The sequence below is a fragment of the Melanostigma gelatinosum genome (assembly GCF_949748355.1).
Source record: "Melanostigma gelatinosum genome assembly, chromosome: 14".
NCBI lineage: Eukaryota > Metazoa > Chordata > Actinopteri > Perciformes > Zoarcidae > Melanostigma > Melanostigma gelatinosum.
Window position 1 is genome coordinate 20,077,624 of NC_136647.1, and position 20,782 is coordinate 20,098,405.

Consider the following 20,782-nt stretch of genomic DNA (forward strand, 5'->3'; position numbering starts at 1 on the left):
AGTACATTACATTTGACACATAAAAAAGACGCAGTTGAGGAGGAAACGACTCCAAAAACAGTCTACTGAACCTCGCGACTTGCCGTAGATGGCTGTCATCATTACCACATCTTCCTGTCCCGTTTGTAGCAAACACGTAACGCTTGCTAGTTAGCCTTTGTGTCCATGTTAATGTGCTCAGGTCGCATATTTTACATTTGGAAGTAGGTCAGCCTTTCTGAAAATTACTATCGTGTTTTTAATATAATGTAATACGATGTGTGGGATAGGCTCCGCCCACCCGTAGAGGTAAACAAAGTATATCTTCGTCACCTAACGTGATCAAGCTGCTACACAGCAGCCATCGTCACCCAACTCAAGTTGTCGCCTGTACATGGAAATAACAATCATTTCGCTATGAATTGCCGCTCAGAGGTTCTTGAAGTAACGGTGGAGGCGAGGCAGGTGGAAGAAGCGATGCTGTCTTTGCTGCACACCATTTTACTGCATCGCAGCTCCGGGAAATTCCACTACAAAAAGGAGGGCACCTACTCCATAGGTACCGTGGGCACACTGGACTTCGACTGCGACTTCATCGATTTCACGTTCGTCAGGGTGTCCTCGGAGGAGCTGGACAGAGTGATCCGGAAAGCTGTGTCTGAATTCAAGGTAATTGGTGGTTTCAACGTGTGATTGTTGTCTGTAATACTGCTGCAGGGCCTATAAGTTCACGACTTCATCACATGCTTTGTTTACAGGATGCGTTGAGCAACTCCGGCAGCGATGGCATGGGGCAAATCTCCCTGGAGTTCTACCAGAAGAAGAAGTCTCGCTGGCCCTTTTCTGACGAGTGCATTCCCTGGGAAGTGTGGAGCATCAAGGTCAACGTTGTCAACCTGGCCAATGAGCAGGAGAGACAGATCTGCAGGGAGAAAGTGGGCGAGAAGCTGGGCGAGAAGGTGATTAACGTCGTCGAGGTCATAAACCGCCACGAGTACCTGCCAAAGATGCCCACCCAGTCCGAAGTGGACAATGTATTCGACACCAGTCTCAAAGATGTCCAGCCCTACCTTTACAAAATCACGTTCCAGATCACAGACTCTCTGGGCACCTCTGTAAGCACGACAATGAGAAGGCTGATCAAAGACACCCTGGCACTGTGAGGATTTGCTCCAAGACAGAGAGCAGAAAGATCTGGACGATTTAATCCATAACTGTATTTATAGTGATGCTTTATAACTCTCTCTTTTTTTTTTAATGTTCAGAAACACAAATTTGACAGCTGTACTTCTGCAGCAGTGTCAGTGTAAGCGCCTAATCAGTAACTTAGTTTGATGTCTCTGCTGCGGTTTTGCTATTGCTTGTACCTTTTAAGAATCTTGATTATATAATGCTGATTTAAAACACATTTTGTTTTTGCAAGCTTTCTCAAAATGTCTTTCACCGTCTAGGAATGTAACTTCAACCCAGTAGCAAATAACACAATATATCAGTTCAATTCTTTCATTGTGTGCTGATAATGTCAAATCTGTAAGTTATTGTTCATCTTTGACAATAAATGTTCATTGTAACTGGTGGTACTCGTAGTCAACAGTCACAGCGCTTTTAAACTAACGATCAATTCTGTAAACCTATCCCAGCGTTTCGATATGGAAACTGCTGGCAGAGAGAATTTCTTTTTTTCTTTATGAAAAAGATATGGCTGAGTTTGCGAGCAGATTTCCTCATCTATGTGAAAACTTCCTCTGCACACAGCTTCATGGAGAGTGTGACCTCACACATGGGTAGGACAGGATTTCCAGTTTGCCATTTTTCCAAATTAAAGCAAACACCTCCTTAGTTCACTCCCGAGTTTTCCAGCCAGAAATTGTCACCGTGGCCCCCAGCTTGAAAAACATCCCTCTTGCTCAGTGTTGTCTGCCAACTGCACAACGTGTGCGTCCGTTTTCACTTACTTTAGTTACACAGGTAGACGAGCTGTATCTTTCTTCACAAGCACAGTCACATTGACGGGCTGTTGATATACATAAACAAATAAGGGCATACATGGCAAAAATGTTCTTTTTGTGTATCACTAAATCCTAGTTGTGGTGACGAAGATGCAGTAAATCATGAAAGTGCATATGTAGTGTATCAGGTATTCAAATAAGACAGTTAAAGCGGACATATCATTCTCAGTTCCACATTCATACCTGTGTTTGGGGTTTCTCATAGAACATGTTTACATGATTTAATGTAAAGAAAAAGAAAGTCTGAAAATAGCTGTATCTGTCAAACGCTCCGTTTCAGCACCTGTCTCTTTAAGCCCCCTCCCTCCTAACAAAAGGCTAGTCTGTTCTGATTGGCTTAAGCAAAAAATATAGTGCAATATAGTGCACCTTTGCAAAGGTAGTCAGTCCACAAAAAACTGACTGGTTGGTTGGCACTTCAGATACCCACGTGTATGTGCACAAGTACTGAAAACGTGGGTTTTTAATGACGCGTCCCCTTTAGCTGCAGTAAACAAGCTCACTCAAGGTTATGCAAAGTCCTGCAAATGTACTTTTGATTAAGCTTTAAATGAGCTGAGGGTAATGGTTACCGAAAAATTTGAATACCACAAATGGTTGTGTATATAGATATATATACTCCATTGTTACTCTTTATTACAGAAATTAAGCACAAAAACTGTAGAAAAACCTAAACACAAAACAGCTGCAAGTTTCCAAAAGCAACAATAATGCAACCAATGCTGATACAAATATTCATTATTGCAGTGAGAGCACAGGAATACTAAAAAGATAAAACTTTTGTTTACTAACAAAATTGGTACAAAATCGAGGATACAAACACTTCCATGTACACAATTCTAATCATCTCTGTGAAACTTTCAGAAAGTCTTTTATCACAAGAAATTAAGAGCACTATTATCAATACAGAAGTTCTCCGACGCATTTAACATCACAATGCAGCTCGCGTTCCAGAGGAAAACTACTTCCCACAGTTTGTGTGGAGCACTCTTTGAATGCAACATCTCCCCAAATCGTAATAACTTATGACGAAGGTCTAATCCATCAAGCCAAAGCAGAACTACCGGTATATACTTGTACAAGAATACAATTGTGAAACATCTGGAATACAATCAACACAACCGTTAATAATACATCTTTAGGGAGCAGGAACACTTTCTCACCATTCATAGAATAAAAGATTGGATTCCCCGTGCTTCCCTCTTCCCTCTTCTTGAAAAGCCTGAGTCATAAATCATCTGAAACTCTTGTTGTGCTTTCGTGTTAAATAATGTTGACAAAATAGTTTCAAAATTGCATAAGGCCATGAAAGCATTGTAAAGCTTGGTTAATCACCACACTGGCGTTGCACTGGGGTGGTGGAATTTCGCGATTCAGAAATTGTGACAATGTCTAATATATAACAAATTATAATTTTCATTTCATTTCTATTACTTGCAGTATAACCATAAACTGCATTACCAGGCTGCAGTGTGCTTTTTTTTAAAGCATTCGTAGGGTTTGAATGATGTTATCTATTTAAGATACTGTCAAATAAACTCACAATTTCCCCTTTTTGTTACTAAGCTGGTCTGAGCACCTTTTACAAATGATTCATATGCATTAACCTTTGGGAAAATGCAGAGGAATGCTAAGCATGTAGACACAAAACTACTGAGCCTGCTTATCATTTAGACTTATACAGCCTAAAAACCTCAGTCAGTGAAAGCACCCAAGTGAACATTTGGGACAATGGACCCCCCCCCCTAACAGAATCAAACTGTTATACAAAGTGCATTTTGAAAGTCATTGTTCAGGCCACCAATATTATCTTCAGGGATGTTGCTCACTAGATCTGACAGAAGGGTCAAAAAGCACAACTTTTAAATTAAACTGCAACCTCCATCAAATTTGAAGCACTGTTTCCACACTCTGAGGAAACAATGTACACAGTTGCCGCTGTAAACGCGGTACAGCTGGTGCAACTCTGTACTTTGTTTTCTCAAAAACACCAAGATAGATAAATACAAGTGAACAACTAAAGGAGCTTTGAAATCGACAAATGCTTGTAGCTCATTTTGAAGGAAAAAAATAAAACAGTTATAATCATCTCATCTCACAGAGAAATCTAGCACTTGATTGCACATTCACGTTTACACCTCTAATGAACATGGCCACTTCAATATATATGACATTGGAGGCAAGCAAACAAGCTATACATTCAGAGTCTTCCTTTTGTAGGCTGAGGTATTCTAATACCAAGTATTGTCTCGAGAGAAGTGCACCACCACAACTCGTCTGACGCTTACACGTGGCTGTGACTCTGCTCGTGGCTCCAGAGACTAAAGGCCGTCTTGAAGGTCCTGTGACAGAGTTTACACATGTACTGCCTCTTGAACGTCAGGGCCGAGAGAGACGGCGCGTGGTAAAAGAGGGTGTCCGATTCCTGAGGGCCGCCTGCGTTCTCCATGCTGTTTGACCTCGACAGAGGGCTGTGGCCGCTGGCTTGCCGTTCTAGCTCGGGCCTCTTCGTCTTGCTCGCCGACGAGCCGCAGGGCTCCGGGCTGCTGGAGTCCTCGGCCATCACCGCGGCCACCGGCGCCGTCTGGGCGGACTTGAGCACGGAGGCCTGTGGGGAGGGACGGTCGCCGCTTTGAGGGGTCGCGGGCGGGGATGGCGACAGGGACGCCGGGTCTCCGTCGATCTCTTTGGCTCCAGGCTCGTTAGCAGTCGACATGTGGGACTGGAAGTGGCTCCAAAGGCGGAAGTTGGTCCTGAAGGCTTTGTTGCAGATGTGACAGATGAACGGCTTGATGTGGCATAGCAGCTCCTGGTGTCGCTCCAGGTCTTTGCGAGAGCTGAAGAGGTTTCCGCATTTCTCACACGGCCACACGCCGGCTTCCTCGGGCCCTGCTTGGGCAGACTCAGAGTTCTCCATCTCACTCACAGCCTCCTCTAACGGCTCTTCTTTCACCACCAGCTTGCCATGGTGGCCCATGCTCAGGTCCTCAGGCACATAGGACAAGGAGTCTTCTGAATCGTACATGGGCGGACCCGAGGAGTCGCTGTAAGTGATGACCTCCCTCGAGCTCCCGGGTGCCAGAGGCTCGTCACTGTAATGCTCCTCGCCGAGCATTTCGGACGCCTCTTCGTTGTTCTCGTGCTGCCTCAGGTGAATCTGGTCTTTAACTGTCATCATGTTGTGGTTGTGGACCTCCACCTGGTGGCGCCATATGCTGAAGGAGGACTTGAAGGTCCGCATGCACTCCAGGCACGTCAGTTTCTTGTACTTACAATGAGCCTCGTGGTCCGTCTTGACCGTTGGACTCGAGAAGCGGAGGCCGCAGTAGGGGCACACGGTCGCGTGTCGACAGCCCCTCTCGTGGTCGCCCTGCTCGAAGAGTGACGACAGCTTCATGTTACAGAGTCTACAGGAGTAAACGCCGGCGTCCGCGTTCGTCTGCTGAATGTTCTCATCCTGCTTGTGGTAGAGGATGCTCTCGGTGTCCTCGTCTGGTTTTTCAGCAGGGTGTGTTCTTAAATGCTGTCTGTACTGAGACTGGAACACGAATACTTTCCCACAGTAAGGACATATGAAGCTGGGCCTTGATCTCTTCTTGGTGAGCGCAGGAGCCTGCAGACCCTGCTTATTCCTCTTCAACTTCCAAAGCAAGGCTTTCTTGATCTCCCGCTCTCGCACAATATCTATCAGCTTCTTTTGAAATTTCTCATCCAGCACAGAGGAGCTGGAGGACGACGCTGGGTTTTGTACTACACCATGCTGGGTTTGGCAGTGAGTCCACACTTTGAAGTTGGTATGGAAGCGCTTGTGGCAGATGTCGCAAGCATACGGCTTTTCGGGGTTGTGATACATATTTACATGGCGGTGTAGTCCAGCGCTGGACCTGAAAACCTTCAAACAGTTCCAGCATTTGAAAATCTTGTTCTGCGGCGGCTCCCCGCTGTTTTCATTGGAGTCGCTGCCGGCACTCTGAGGTACTGTTTCTGACACGTTCTCATCAGGTGACAGGGTATGTTCCTTCAATGTTTTGTTCTTCTTAAATGGGTACCTTCTGTTGTCCGGCCTATCCTTCCTTTTCCCAAAGGGATTGAAGTCTGGCCTGGAATCTTGCTCGTAATTCGTTTGAAAGTCTCTAAGATTGACTGGCAACACTTCTCCGACTGTGATTCTAATAATGTCCATGGGGTCAGCGAGTGGACTGCTGGGCTCAGCTTTCACACTGTACTCTCTTTCTACCTGAGTATTTTCATCATACCTGCTGGGGTACTTTGACCCGAGTACCAGGGGAGAAGTTCTTTTTGAATCGCCATTGTGAGCAGATGTTTCTGGCCCAGATGCGTTTGAAGCCATTTTGACGACCGACTGTTCGCGGTTTTGCAGCCCCTTGAGCTCCAGCGTGGGCGAGAAGACCGGAACAGGGCTGTCCATGGACAGCGATCTTCGGAGCAGGCTTTTTATGAGCGGCCCGCTCCTGTCGATGGTCTGGCTCGGCTCAGTGGCCTGACCCCGGAAGGGCACTTTGGTGTGATAGTGGGGCTGCAGCTCTTCATCCTCCTCTTTGGTGTCCTGGTCAGTGCCAGACTGCAGCCTGGTGTGCTGCACTTCCGCATCACTGAAAGACACCGATGATGTCAGCTGGGGCCGAACGGATGCGATGTGCGACGAGTTCCCTTTTAATATGGAGGCGTACGGATAGGTGGGTTTCCTCTCAGCAGCGTCGCTCGGCTCCGATGATTTCCTGCTGATGGATTCTGAGTTTCTGAGAGATTCATACGAGTTGTGCTCCGATGGAGGCAGAGCGGACTCTCGAGCAGAGTGGGGAGGGGACGATCTCTCTGATGCTTTTCTCTGATAATTCGAGCGAGAGGGATGTGTTGTGTCATTCCGGACCCGACGCACAATGACGCTCCTTGTCTGGACGTCGTTCTCATCGCCCTCTGAGAACGAAAGCCTTTTTCTAGACACACAGTAGGACGCATGGGGCCTTGTTGACACTATATTGGTGAGGAAAGGGATTCCAAGACTGTAGCCAAGCTCTTGAATGGCTGCCAGGCTGCCTTTGTCCACAAATAGTGAAGAGGAGTAAATGTAGTTCAGAACTATCTCGAAGGCATCCGGCTCACAGAAGTCCAGGTTCACAATTTTCAGCGACTCTGCGTCTGTCCGCGTGAACAGGGACTGGAAATACTCACTGGTGGCGGCCAGAACACTCTTATGGGCCTGGTACCTCTGGTCCGCCACAACCAGGACTACGTCACACATCTGGCCCCGCAGGCGCTGCTCATTCAGAACCCCCAACACTGACAGGGCATGGGAGGGATTGCTGTAATGCACTAGGCTCTCCATGGCTGAAAGACAAGACGGGAGGGTTGCATTTTAACGCAGGAATGTAAACACAAAGGGAATGCAAGTACAAAAGGTGGTTATTAAGTGTAGAGACGGGCATGAACCGGCACATGCAAACACAACAATAGCCAACTGGAGATCAGATAGCGTCCCTATTGGCCTCTCATTAACGTATGCTTGTGTCTATTGGCCTTTGTCTGCGGGGCCACAACCCCATCAGTGTCACAGATTATATTATCCCAGTATGTTATGGAGCCTTGTAGTATAGTTAATCCAGCCCAACATGTGCCAATTATGTTGTCATGTAAAGTAGCCTTGGTTAAATATAATGTCAAACAAATAGAAGTGTCTAACACAAAATCTCTGTGTAAAATATAAAATATGCATCTAAACACAATGTAAAAGTGTTCAAATGCTTCTCATTTAAACCAGCGTGATTCTACTGCAGGTGAGTTTATGTTTTTGTATCAAATTACAATACAGATCACTCTTATAAACATCGTCACTTTATTACAAAATTCTTGAAATATCTATATATGTTAAGGCAAGAGGATTTTCTTTTTACATTTAAGCAATAATTTGACATTTTACTATAACTAAGTATAATCTAAAATATATCAGATGCCACCTGATAGTAAATAGAGGCAACAAAAAGCTTTTGAAATTAATTTAATAATTTTGATAAATAAAATAAATAAATGTTGAATTTATTTGGATAAATGTCGTAATGTATGATTACCTCAGTTAAGACATTAACTGTGTTCTCCAAACATCTTTGTTAATAAATGGATGCGCTGTGTGTAAACAAATGTTTTAAGGCTCAGTATTGATACTTTTGATAATGTACAGTAGGATTACTGTGACTTAGAGATGCAGTACTTAGTCGATGAATTGAATGACAGAAAAAAAACGATTAGCAACTACTTTTATATTTGAATAAGCTTTATATACACACAATAAGAATTTAAGTAATGCAATGCTGACTTTCGTCGACTCTATTTTTCTTACTGCTTGTTGTTTGTGGTGATCACTGGAGTTACACAGAAGGACATGCAGAGCAGGTTTATGGGCATGACATCATGTTGGAAGTCAGAAGGTAGGCACATGCAGCTCTGTCAAGTCACCCTCAGTGACACAGACAAATGCAGGAAGTTGAATAAATTGGCCTTAAAAATAAAGGCTTTAGCGTTCGGCCTGTTTAATATGTTTTTAGGAAATAAAACATAAATATTCAAAGAAAAGAGCAGATGTGGCATTGTATGCAGCAAATGGCCTATATGTCACATGTGTGACTATTGTTTAGGTCGTCATCTACTAACTAAGTTGATTGTGAGACGAGCCGCATCAGGATCTCGCTGGTTTACTACTTAATCTAAAAAATGTCCTGAGGGAGGAATAAAAAGTCACATAAAAATATTCTCCCTCTGTACAATGGTTACACTGCAATGTGTACTAAATGAGTGCAAGTTTGGTTCCAGCAGTGTGTGTGTGTGTAACCTGTATTTTAAGTACACTTGAATCAATCTAGCACTGAAGAAAAAAATGAATAAAATTGTTCCATATCATTTTTTATATAAAAAATAAAATAATAGAAATGGTATGTTACCCGCTGCTGTATTGTTGAGGCAGCCAGCCTACTTCAAATCATGTTTAGTTTCCTTACCAGAATAGATGATGTTGTACTGACATCTTCACAACAAGGAACCATTTGCTGCCTTTATTTTTGATTGATGTTTTACTCAAGCACTTTTGATGAGAATAGCAACTGTAAATAAAAATATAGTTTACATAATAGTTTTTAAACCTGAAAAACATGCCTGCAGTCATTCCGTTCAGGCTGCATGAAGCCATATCAACCTCCACCAGGAAGTTAGGGCTGCCTGTATGTAGCCTGAGATGCAAAACAAATATGCACTAAAGTGATTTAAAAAAAAAAAGATAAGAAAAATATGATTTTGAAAAGTGAGTGGTCATGGCCCTCACACCCAGAGCAGAAATTACACCCTTGGAAGTATGCCTAGCTAAATACACCAGCTCTGCAATAAAGCACACTTTCATGTAGGTTTAATTTAGTTCTTCTTGGAACTGATTTTGAGCACTTTATGGTCACATTTGCGGTTGTAGTTTGAGGTAATGTTAGGTAGGGCTGTTGTAAGGGAGTGCATTGGTTTGAACTCGGTATACTTATTAAACTGGCAACTGAGTGTATTGACATTATCCAGTAATAAGACACCAATTCAATCAATTTAGTTGTTTTACAGAGTGTTGTGTGAGAGGCCTCTATTAGGTGCATTGGAGTTATCCTTTCTGAATACGAGAACAACTGCATTTTCACCTGCAAAAAATATATTCATATTTGTTTTACACAATCGTAGTTCCTCTCAGCTTTTATTTTGAAAAATGGTGACCGGAAGACATGCCACTTATGTTGACGCGTTCTATAATAGGCTCATGGGCACTGGGCATAAGCTTCATTCATTCATCAAAAAATAGCAACCGCGCGGTTGCCTCTCCATCTAAACGTGTGGTCCACGTTAAGAGAACAACAGCGAATGTTCGGTCGTGTCAGTTTCCCACGAGGGAGTGGGGTCAGGCTTTCGGCGTCAGATCACAGCGTGAGACGTGGCTCAATTCCTCATGACACATAACTTCTCCAACCGACACGCCACTTCCAGTTCAGTTAAAACAGTCACGAGTCGCTCGTTTCGTGCGGGCAAATGGCGTCAGAACAGAGGATACGACCGTTTCGCTTTAACGGTTCTACCAAATCAAGAAGGTGGGGGGGGGGGAGTTGAGCGCGTTTCAATGGACTCCACCGCGGCAAACCCCGGAATGAAAACACAGTCGGTGCGGAGAGAGAAGCTGTTAGAGTGTGAGGAGGAGGGGAGGGGGGTGGTGAATTGAGCCCCCTAACGTAACGTTAGCCATCTCCGGTGGCAGTGGTGTTTGTGTTTTTTAAAACGGTTTAATGTCGGCCTGACAAGGCGTAACTTTAGTTGTTGGCTGCAAAATATGTTGTAGTTGTCCAGGTTTTACAGCAGCACGAGCCCCCTTTCGAGTTACGTCAGGGAGGAAAAGCTTCCCCTTAACAGCACTCTACCAACTATGTTTCACCGTCCGCGCTAATTCAGCCTAACGTTAAGTTTGGTGGTCCAGCTACACTTACCCTGCCCGTCGTCAATATGCTCTTTCCTCCACACAGCCGCGACTTTATTCAGTGTTGTGTAGATTTCTGCGCGCTGGTCGTGATTCCATCCATCTTGAATTTGACGTCATCCCACACCAGGGATGAGGTCATCGCAAAGAAAGCTCGTCACGTGCACTGCGCTCTGATAGGCCGGAAAAGGGACTCGAAGGCGGGTCCAACGGAAGACATGACGCTGAAGCTAATTTAAAGGGATAGGTCATATTTTTCGTATTCGCTCTGTCTATGTTTCTGTTACTTGCCTTGTTTTTCTTTTGTCCAAAGGTTGATCGCTGAAGTTACAGTCCTTGTTGGCAATGACAGTTTAGTAGAGCACTGCTCTGTAATTATTTTTAAGTATGGTTTAAATTAAGTACAGTAGGTTCTCCATTTAGCCTGAATCACATGTGTTACAGTAAACTAGCCAAGGGTGGAGGCTGGTGGTTGTTTATCTATTTTAACACACGAGTGTATGCATTTCAAATAACCAGAGCCCACCTTTTGATATTTTAGCATTGAAAAATAAAAATTAATGTTATATATAATACCTATTTTATGTATCCAGCAACATAGAGACTGTCTTTGGTAGGTTTGAACTGCGAGAGGTAGATATAATCATCCCCCTAACCCCAATGAAACCAATTAGGTCTGTAATTGAATGGAAGTCACGACAGAATAGCAGTGAGTTTGTTTTCATCACTGGCATCCAGTGGGGACTTGTTGCTATGTTTATTTGGCCTACAGACCTGTTCCCGGGAAGCTACAGTACCATGACCCAATCGGGTGTGGCACTGGTGGTGAAACACGTGCAATACGGCCTCAAACCATGTTCTATTGAGCTGCTGATGTTCATTTTGTATTGTAACTGTGTGTGGTGACCTTCATTTACTCAGTCTGTAGCCATGCATCCACATGCTCCACCTCGTCAGCATGTAGCATGATCACTTAATGACTGACGGAAGTTTAATCAAGCACTATTCCACAGCTCATTACTGAAGAAGGAGCGTCGTACATCACTCACCACATTTAGAAGAAATAAGAGGTAAATATGCATGAAAAGACTTAAAAGAATACAGACGATCTGTAGAATCTCGTCTTTCTATAGAACATATCTTTGGCAGCCGGAAGCATCCCGCTGCTCCTTCTATAACAAGAAAGAAGACGTGTGGGAACATGGCAGGGGAGTTTTCACTCCTTCTTACTTGACATTAATGGCTGACACGGGCTGTTCGTGCCAGCAGCATAGCAAGCACTGCCATGGTTACCTGTGTGGAAACCAAGTCATTAGGGACTCTGACTTCTCCCATCCCACATCTCTTACCCCGGCGTCATAAACATGTTTACTGACACCATCAAAGAATGAGTAAACTGACGACTTATCTAGTCTACAAAGATTAAAGTGAGGCCTGCGCTCCCCTTGTGAAAATCATGCGACCCAAAGGCTTTTCTCTTGCCTCACTAGCTTGTCATGCTGCCATACGTCATGGCAATGCAAGGTATCGAATTGTCTGAATATTGTAATTATTCTTTCAAAAACTGAAAGTGTCATTTTAACACACTGGGAAAATGTGACTCCAAATGTTTTCATAAATGCGATACCTACCTGCTGGCTGTGGTGAATGTGTGGTCCATCAGGGACTGATGGGGGTGGGGAGGAGGAAGACAGAGCCACGGAGAATTTAATCTTTGAGTACGCCCTGAACAGTCAGTTAGCATCATCTCAAAGAGGAGCATGTACGCACAATGTGGTCGGTAGATACATGGTTGGGATTTTGATCTGTGGAAAATGAGTTGGATGCTCTCCGTCTGGGTGGCGACGGCCCTGCTGTCTCTCTGTAGGGGACGAAACACTGTGCATGAAGGTAGGCCTCCACCCACATGACGACTTCACATGAATTTAACATGAAGCTCAATATGTATGGATTGGATGTGACGATGCTTTGCCTGCTTTCATTTGTTTAAAAAAAAAAAAAGTTTAATGTCACAGAGTAAGTCAAAATCAAGCAGCATTGAAAATGTCTTTATGCTACCATGGAAACCAACAGTTGAATTGACAAGAAATGTTTTGCTCTAGGGAATAGCCTGTCTGAGTCTGGCTACCATCTGTGTGTTCACAATGAGACACGGAACGTGAGTTTCCTGGTGATGCACACGGTCCCCTACGCTGTGACAAAGCCTTGCGGCGGCTGGCTCCTCTGGCAGACATGTACGGTCACACAGTACAGGATGACCTATCAGACTGAGCACAAGACAGTGATGGAGCAGGTGACCGGATGCTGCAGTGGATATGAACAAGTCGGCCGTTACTGCGCCCGGCGTGAGTCCTGCACACCACATATATCCATTAAAGTAACGCACAAATTGCTCTGCGTCTTTGTCCAAGTGTTTATAACATGTGATGATATCGCAAAGCGTGGACCGCCGGAGACAGACCAGTGACCTTTCAGAGTGTGGTGCTGTGTGCAAGACACCAGATGGGAGCACAGAAAAATATCTTTCTGCTAATATATGGCCTGTAATGTGTTATTTCCTTTTGAATGAAGCTGTAAACAGGAGTGATGAGCTCACTGCCAAGCCAGGATCCTGTCCAACTGCAGATGGATTGTGTCCCAGATCTGAGGACTGCGAGTGGGACATGGACTGCCCAGGCTGGCAAAAATGCTGCCACCAATCGGGGAGCTTTCTCTGCACGGATCCGACAAGTTAGTTGAGCTGATTGTTTTTTTAATTTGGCTTTTATCTAAAAAAAACAGGGCAAATAAAGCCAAACGTTTCTGAATTTAGAGACTGCTGTCAAACTACTAGCTGAGTATAGGGGCCAAAAAAGAGAGAGGGTTTTGTGTGCTCTCTTTTTGTTGAAGAAAGGGGTGTCTGATTTACTGGAGTATGGTCATTTTAAATGTTATCATCCTAGATTTTATATTTTATTTCAGCTTTACCTGTAGCTGCACAGATACGCAGCCTGAACTTAGTTTGTTTAGTCGCTCCAAGTCAAGGGGAGGGTCCAATGTTCAAATATATCATGGGTGTACTGACGCTTTTAACTTAATTTTCAGGCTCGGCAAATTATTCTGAGAATGGAGGATACAGATTTAATGCAACAGTGACAGTGAAGACAGATTACCAGCAACTGAGTTCCAGCGAAAGAGGAATTCTGAATCACACGCGATTGTTGCAAGCAATGGTAATACAACTGCTAATACTGCTTCTACTACAGCTGCCATATTTCTGCTGCTTATATGATATATGACTATGCTGCCAAGGCTCTATAGCCAACAACCAATATTTGCAATTATGTTAATTAAAACATGGCAATTATAAATGGGCATCCACTTGTCTCTTGTCCTTCTGAGTCATTTTAAAGGTTTTCCTTTAAAGCAAAGTGTCTCTATCGTATCTCTAACAGGTGACTGGAGCTCTGCAGTCTGATGTTTCTGTTTATTACCTCAGCTCACAGCCCGTGCATCCCTACAGAACTGCCACCTCGCTGCTGATTGACTGCAACTTTGCTCTTTCACTGCACAATGTAACGTCAAAGCTGCACCAGCTCCTCAAATACATACAGGAGGTGACATCTGTAAGCGTGGAAGGTGAGGAGACGCGTTGTTTTGTGCAGCAGCAGCAGCAGTCACATCGCCCTCTTTCTTTTCTTTCCTTTGAGAAATGACATTCTTGTGCAGCTTTGAGAATGATTCATGTTGCAGAGAACACGGTGTTCAGGAAAGAATGACTCAGTCGCACCACAGTTTCCTTCTCCCACCACTTCAGTTTGAGTGACAGTCATCTGTGGGATGTTTCCTGCAATGGCGGAAAATAACACCAGAGCGAGCGCAGACACGCGCACACACGCACACGCACACACATATACGCACACACACGCACACACCCAGAGATATTAATCATGAATCAGCCACACTTTCACATTTGCACAAGACACAGTAACAAGCGTGCCATACAATCAAACACACACCAAGTCGCCTTCCGAATGTTCTTTAAATAAATTTACTTCTCGACTCTGTAAACACAAATTCAATGAATCACTTTATGCCAGCGTGAAAATGTACTTTTATTATTTTCAAGGCACCTCTGAATTACTTAGCCTTTAAATGAAAAATACAAGAAGAAAAGGGAATCAAGTCCAACTTGTACTTCTCATTCCATCTTGTAATTCAATAACGGAAACATGTACTTGTAACCTCATATGTCCGTGTTTTTGTTGCAGATGTAGATGAGTGTGCACAGTCTGCTCTCCGTCAGTGCTCCCTTCATGCAGACTGTAACAACACAGTGGGCTCCTACCGTTGTGCATGCCACCAGGGATTTATTGATGTGGACCCCAGGAACCCTGGAGCCCACTGCACAGGTTAGACTGTGTGTGAGTGAGTGAGTGAGTGAGTGAGTGAGTGAGTGAGTGTGTGTGTGTGCATGCATGTGCATTCACCACCAAAGCATTTAGTTGCGTGGCTTTTTAGCTCAGAAAACCTCACCTTTTATCATAAATCTACAATTAATTTGATGGCACCTCCAGAGCACGAACATGATGGTAAACATCTAATAAAATGCAACTAGATATGTATGATAAATTATTATCATGTTTGTTTTAAGATAGAGAAGGAAAGAGTGAGCTGGAATGATACACGCTTCTTTGTGGGTAACTTATGTTTACGTAGGTCTTCACTTCATGTTATCAGGGTGATAAGACAATGCAAGTCTTGTCTTAGGGAATAAACCACGGTCTTGAAATGAAGTGCAAGCCTCAGCATGTGCCAAAGTATTTCCTCAACGCTGCTGGAACGAGGAAGTTGAGGTCAGATTTAATGTGACAACATTTTGTCAACACCACAAATGTCACCTGGAGGCTGGGTTCTTAGCAGGGCCTGAATAGTGAAGCTTCAGTGCCGAAAACCTGCATTCTCGCTACTGGCCAGCAGGGGACGAAAAAAGTCTGATTGTATAGAAGTCTATAAGAAAATGACTCTACTTCTCTCTTGATTTATTACCTCAGTAAACATTGTAAACATGAGTTTATGGTCTCAATCTCTAATTACAAGTCTTCTTCAATACAGCGTGATGTTCATTTAGTAAATTATAGTCTAATAATAGACCATAACGCAGGGTATGCTTTAGGGCGGGGCTACCTTGTGATTGACAGGTCGCTGACTTTTTTTTGTCTTGTAGCTTTTACCCTTTCACAGTGGGTTTTTCATTCAGGGGGCACGAGTTTGAAAGAAAAAGGTATTTACGAGGCAATTAGGATATAGGATGCTAGCGAGTTGCATTGTGGGAATTGTAGGATGCAGAATTTTTGGATCTTGACCCATACCAGGACCTAAAAGACAACAAACTAAAATGTAATGCATTGTCTAGTCTGGTCTGGTTATCAAGTCGAATCAATCTACAAGCCAGGAACCGACAGTACAATACTACAACAACATAAAGCCTGACTTACTGAGTCCAATACTTTTGCTTTGTGCAGATTTTAATGAATGTGCTTCAGAGGACAATGACTGTTCCCGGTGGGCTACATGTACAAACACCTGGGCCTCCTACACATGTGTTTGCCTGGATGGATTTATTGACAACAACCCAGAAAGGCCTGGACGAGCCTGTCAAGGTACGGTCTCACTGTGTGGTAGTGGGAAAGACTTGTTTTACACAGACTACATGCATTAAATAACCAGAGTGTTTTGTCTTGTGCAGAAATTGCAACAACCACCACTGTCCCAGCAACTAACATTACTGCCCCAACAACCACCACCGTCCCAACAGCCAACAATACTGCCCCTACAATCACCACCACTGTCCCAACAGCCAACAACACTGCCCCTGAAATCCCCCCTACTGCCCAGACAACAATCATTACTGCCCCAACAACCACCACCACTGCCCCAACAACCAACAATACTGCCCCAACAACAACCACCACTGTCCCAACAGCCAACAATATTGCCCCTGAAATCCCCCCTACTGCCCAGACAACAATCATTACTGCCCCAACAACCAACAATACTGCCCCAACAACAACCACCACCACTGCCCCAACAACCAACAATACTGCCCCAACAACCACCACTGTCCCAACAGCCAACAATACTGCCACAACAGCCAACGTTACTGCCTTAACAGCCAAAAATTCTGCCCCTGAAATCACCCCTACTGCCCAGACAACAATCATTACTGCCCCTACAATCACCACCACTGCCCCAACAACAAACAATATTGAAATCACCCCTACTGCCCCAAGAACCAACATTACTGCCCCCGCAATCACCACTACTACTCCTGTAACATTTACTGCCCTAACAACCGCCACTACAACCACAGCCACGACAATGATATCTATGACTTCTACCCCTACCATTGCCAGCCCCACTACCACCATTACAGCTCCTGCGACCACCGCTACTCCCCTGAGAACTGCCACCAATGTCTCTATGCTGCGGGCCATCTCAGTCCAGTGCAGGGTTGCTGCAATCACCCTGACAGTTACCAAGGATTTTCTCCTGAGCAACAAGATCAGGGAGCACACTCTATACTTGGGATTGCCGGAATGTGGCGTCAATGGAGGCAACGCCACCCACGCCCAGCTGACTGTGGCCTGGAATGAGTGTGGTACCAGTCTCGTGCATGTGAGTTTTGTAAAAGCGATGTGTTAAGGACGCTTTTGCATTTTCCTGCGTTCTCACACATTGCATAGACACTATGCTTGCCAGTATTTGGCCTGTAAAACTGAATTGCGTTAACTGTAAATGACCCACACTGCTTGCGTCATCTGGTATTTTAGAATGAAACATACTACACAGCATCTGTAACCCTGTTCAACACCATGGAAGTGTACACGTCAGACAGCGGGAAAGTGGAGGTACCCAGAATACGGCTGGAGGCTCCCATCCTGTGTACCTACATGAAGAGCACGCTCATCTCTGCTGACTTTGGCTCCATGGGGTACCAACATGCTGTCTTTATTACTTAGCATGCTTTATGCATTTTTCTAAATAGCCTCAGAGCATCTGCAACTGTTTTTATTTTCATGAGTTAGATGACTGATACCACTCTTTTAAGCTTATCTTAAAGACTGGGATCAGGGGAAAACAGCTGGCCTGGTTCTGTTCGAAGGAAACAAATTCTGCTGCTCAGCACCTCTAAAGGTCACTAAGTAACCAGAAGCTCACCAGTAACATCCTTGGATCCAGATAAACAGCAACTTTTCATTTTTCATTTTTGGGGTTTTGCAGATTAAACAACGTTACATGTTAATTTGTGAGCTTTAGGTGCTGGTAGGCTGTGTGTTTCTGTTGTATTTATGGCTATATATTTAAACATATATTTATTTTTTTTCTCACCCATCTTTAGGTATGACATGATCGGAGATTTCATAACGGGCTCGGGGTCGTTCCAGGTGCAGCTGATGAACGGTACAATGCCTCTACCCAACAACCACAGCTTGTCCTCTGACGAGGCTGTGGTGGTGGAGGTCAGCCTCAACTCCTCTTCAGAGCAGATTAAAGTAGTCATCAACAAATGCTGGGCCACTCCCACTCAAAACCCTGCAGACGCCTACAGCCTCACCTTCCTGGAGAACAGGTCTGCTTACAGCACTGCCACTATTTCTATTGCTGTTAGTCTTTGAGCCGACTAATTCATGTACTTTTCCCCCCACACAGCTATTTCTTATGATCTTACTATTACTGCTGCCGTTACTTCAGAGTATCTCTACCTTGGACAGTTAGGCCTATATATTAAGGTTTGTTTGGAAGCAAAGATCTTTGTTCTTTTCCGTTAACACCAGAAACAACTCTGTCATCCTGAGATAATGACAAAATAAACCTGTAATCTCCAGGTAATGGAATAAAAGGCTGTTCTCAGCTTCTGTAGGTTTTATATACCGGCACATCATTTATTTTTCTCCTTTTAATCAATGTGAAGCTCCCTTCATGCTTTTCAAAATAAAATACGAAAGGAATCTTTCCATGACAACACTGTAATTGTTGGGGCGATGAGGACTTTGTGAGGTAGAAGTAGGGTCACAGGCAAAAAAAGAGGTTGAGAAACTGTTCACATCTTCTAATCTGCCTAATAAAAGGACATGCTTAAATATAATGAGTCAAACATTAAAGCCCAGTTTTTAAACCAACAAGTAAACTCAAATTAATTCTTAGTTGTAAATAATTATAATTTTTCACTATTATTATTCATCCTTGCTAAAAGTTTGATGACAAAATCGAAACCACTCTCAAACTGTTTCAATATGAAGCTACAGCCTGTTAGCTTAGCGTAGCACAGGGACTGGAAGCAGGAGACAGCTAGCCTGGCTCTGTCTTAAGCTAGCACAGTGCGCCTCCCTGCAACTTTACTTCGTTTAAGCCATACAAACAGTGACTTCCTGGAGGCAGTTGCAGCACATAACCCATTTTTACACTTTGGTTTTTGTGCGCATTAAACAAACGAGATACAAGACATTCGATTTTTTGTGCCTTTAGGCAGATTTGGTCACTGGAAGCAGTGTTTCCAGTCTTTATGCTAAGCTAACTCTCCTGGCTCTAGCTTCATCTTCAACAAACATACATGAGAGTGGTATTGACCTTCTCGTCAAACTGACGACAAGAAAGCGAATATGTGTATCTCCTAAAATGTTGAACTATTAACCCCCTTCAAGGCTGAATTCATGTCTTTCTTATACACTTTTGTATATTTGTAGCTACTATTTACGCTGCAACGGATGATTGAACATTGTTTACGGGTTGTCATTTCCCAGTCTTATCAGACACAATGCATATCAGATGCAGACAAAGACTGTTTGTTGGTCGCTGTCCTCCACAGCTGTTCCCTGAACACGTACACCAAGGTGTTGATGAACGGCAACTCGAGCACAGCACGCGTGTCTGTGAAGATTTTCTCCATCGTCAACCTGGATGTGATCTATCTGCACTGCCTGGTCCAGATCTGTGTGGAGATTGGATCAGATACCTGTGTGCCTGTGAGTGTAACCTATTATAAAAATGACTTGCAACCTTACAACTTCTTTAGCAAATAACTAATCCCCAACTCTGACTGAAGCTTTTGGTTGTAAGGTTGTTGAAGAAGAGATTAGAACGTTCTCCTTTGTCTTTGCTCATGTTTTCTTGCAGGACTGTCTGCAAAGAACAGTTCGGTCATCAAAAACGATTGGAACAGCTGTCGGTTCTTCCGGGTCTCTGCTGCAGTCATATGACGGTGAGTCCTTGTACACAGAATAACATCTACCGCTCACTCTTCTGTGATGCGGGGTTCTGTTAGAAAGGAAGTATTTGTCAGCTGCATGCCTCTGCTGTGTTTAAAAGTGAGCCAAAAGATGGGATTCCCCATGACCTCACCGACGAGCTGGCCGGTTTTAAAAGCAGAGCAGCTATCAAGATCTTCAGGATCCATTATGAACCTGAGTGTCTCTCCATTTTGAAATTCGAATGGGCCAATCTGTTGTATTATGGCAGCAGCGCTGCTGTCTCTATCATCAGCGAGGTGCAGGGGCCAGTTTAAGTGGCCGTGATAGAAAACACACATTTAAAAAGCCCTGAAGTTGATTAAGTATCTTAATTTGGACTCATGAGTTGATTTGAACATTTCAGCTTTTTGAAAGTGTGCTGAACGCAAGAGTTTGTTATAAGAGTCAGTGCTTATGGACGTCACAGTGTTTCAAATAATCTGTCATTTTGTTGATTAAGTGGGGATTTATTTTTTCCTTTTCAATGGATGCTTACTGATTTGTAATTCTTCGACACATATTCTTGCAGAGTCCTTGGAGGAGGGATTTAGCCTTCTCTATGTAGTCGGCCTCTCCTGTCTTGGAATCGGCCTCACGCTCTTCTTCATCATCGGTTTCGTCTGCATTTTCTACTTCCAAAGGAACCGCATTGGACACTACAACTTCAGCGTCAAACCCAAGCAGGAGAACTTCACCTACCTTGTCTTTAACACCTGAAGGTGCAGCAGCACCCACAACCAAAATTACAGAATTAGCAGATTTAGTAGGTCAGTACAGTACAGCTGCCACTGGGTGGAGCTGTTGCACCATTCACATATTTGCTCTGATGCAACATTGCAAGTCTTTGCACATTAAACAGCGAATGGAATACAGATTTATATTTTATGCCCCCTAAACATATATTTAAGATATTTAAATGATAGAGTAGTTGCATCCTGAAATGTCATATATATATATATATATATATATATGTCATATATATATATATATATATATATATATATATATATATATATATATAT

General features: G+C 43.7%; 3 protein-coding genes across 3 annotated transcripts; 2 read left to right on the plus strand and 1 right to left on the minus strand.

Annotated features, from left to right (window-relative positions):
* Positions 1-135: 135 nt before the first annotated feature.
* On the plus strand, positions 136-1,485 carry atg101 (autophagy related 101). Its single transcript, XM_079284089.1, has 2 exons — positions 136-648; positions 738-1,485. The coding sequence occupies exons 1-2, from the start codon at positions 397-399 to the stop codon at positions 1,140-1,142; spliced, it is 657 nt and encodes a 218-aa protein (XP_079140215.1). The 5' UTR covers positions 136-396; the 3' UTR covers positions 1,143-1,485.
* Positions 1,486-2,585: 1,100 nt separating this feature from the next.
* zbtb21 (zinc finger and BTB domain containing 21) lies at positions 2,586-10,604 on the minus strand. The gene is made up of 2 exons (XM_079283401.1): positions 10,502-10,604; positions 2,586-7,337 (listed from the first exon to the last, which is right to left on the minus strand). The coding sequence occupies exon 2, from the start codon at positions 7,333-7,335 to the stop codon at positions 4,273-4,275; it is 3,063 nt and encodes a 1,020-aa protein (XP_079139527.1). The 5' UTR covers positions 7,336-7,337; positions 10,502-10,604; the 3' UTR covers positions 2,586-4,272.
* A 1,701-nt stretch (positions 10,605-12,305) lies between these two features.
* On the plus strand, positions 12,306-20,477 carry umodl1 (uromodulin-like 1; the record flags this gene model as incomplete). Its single annotated transcript, XM_079283383.1, has 13 exons — positions 12,306-12,381; positions 12,594-12,836; positions 13,063-13,221; positions 13,576-13,703; positions 13,926-14,109; positions 14,742-14,882; positions 15,996-16,133; positions 16,907-17,148; positions 17,304-17,464; positions 17,873-18,103; positions 19,340-19,496; positions 19,648-19,732; positions 20,290-20,477. 13 exons carry the CDS (start codon positions 12,306-12,308, stop codon positions 20,475-20,477), a joined length of 2,133 nt encoding a protein of 710 aa, XP_079139509.1.
* Positions 20,478-20,782: the final 305 nt, after the last annotated feature.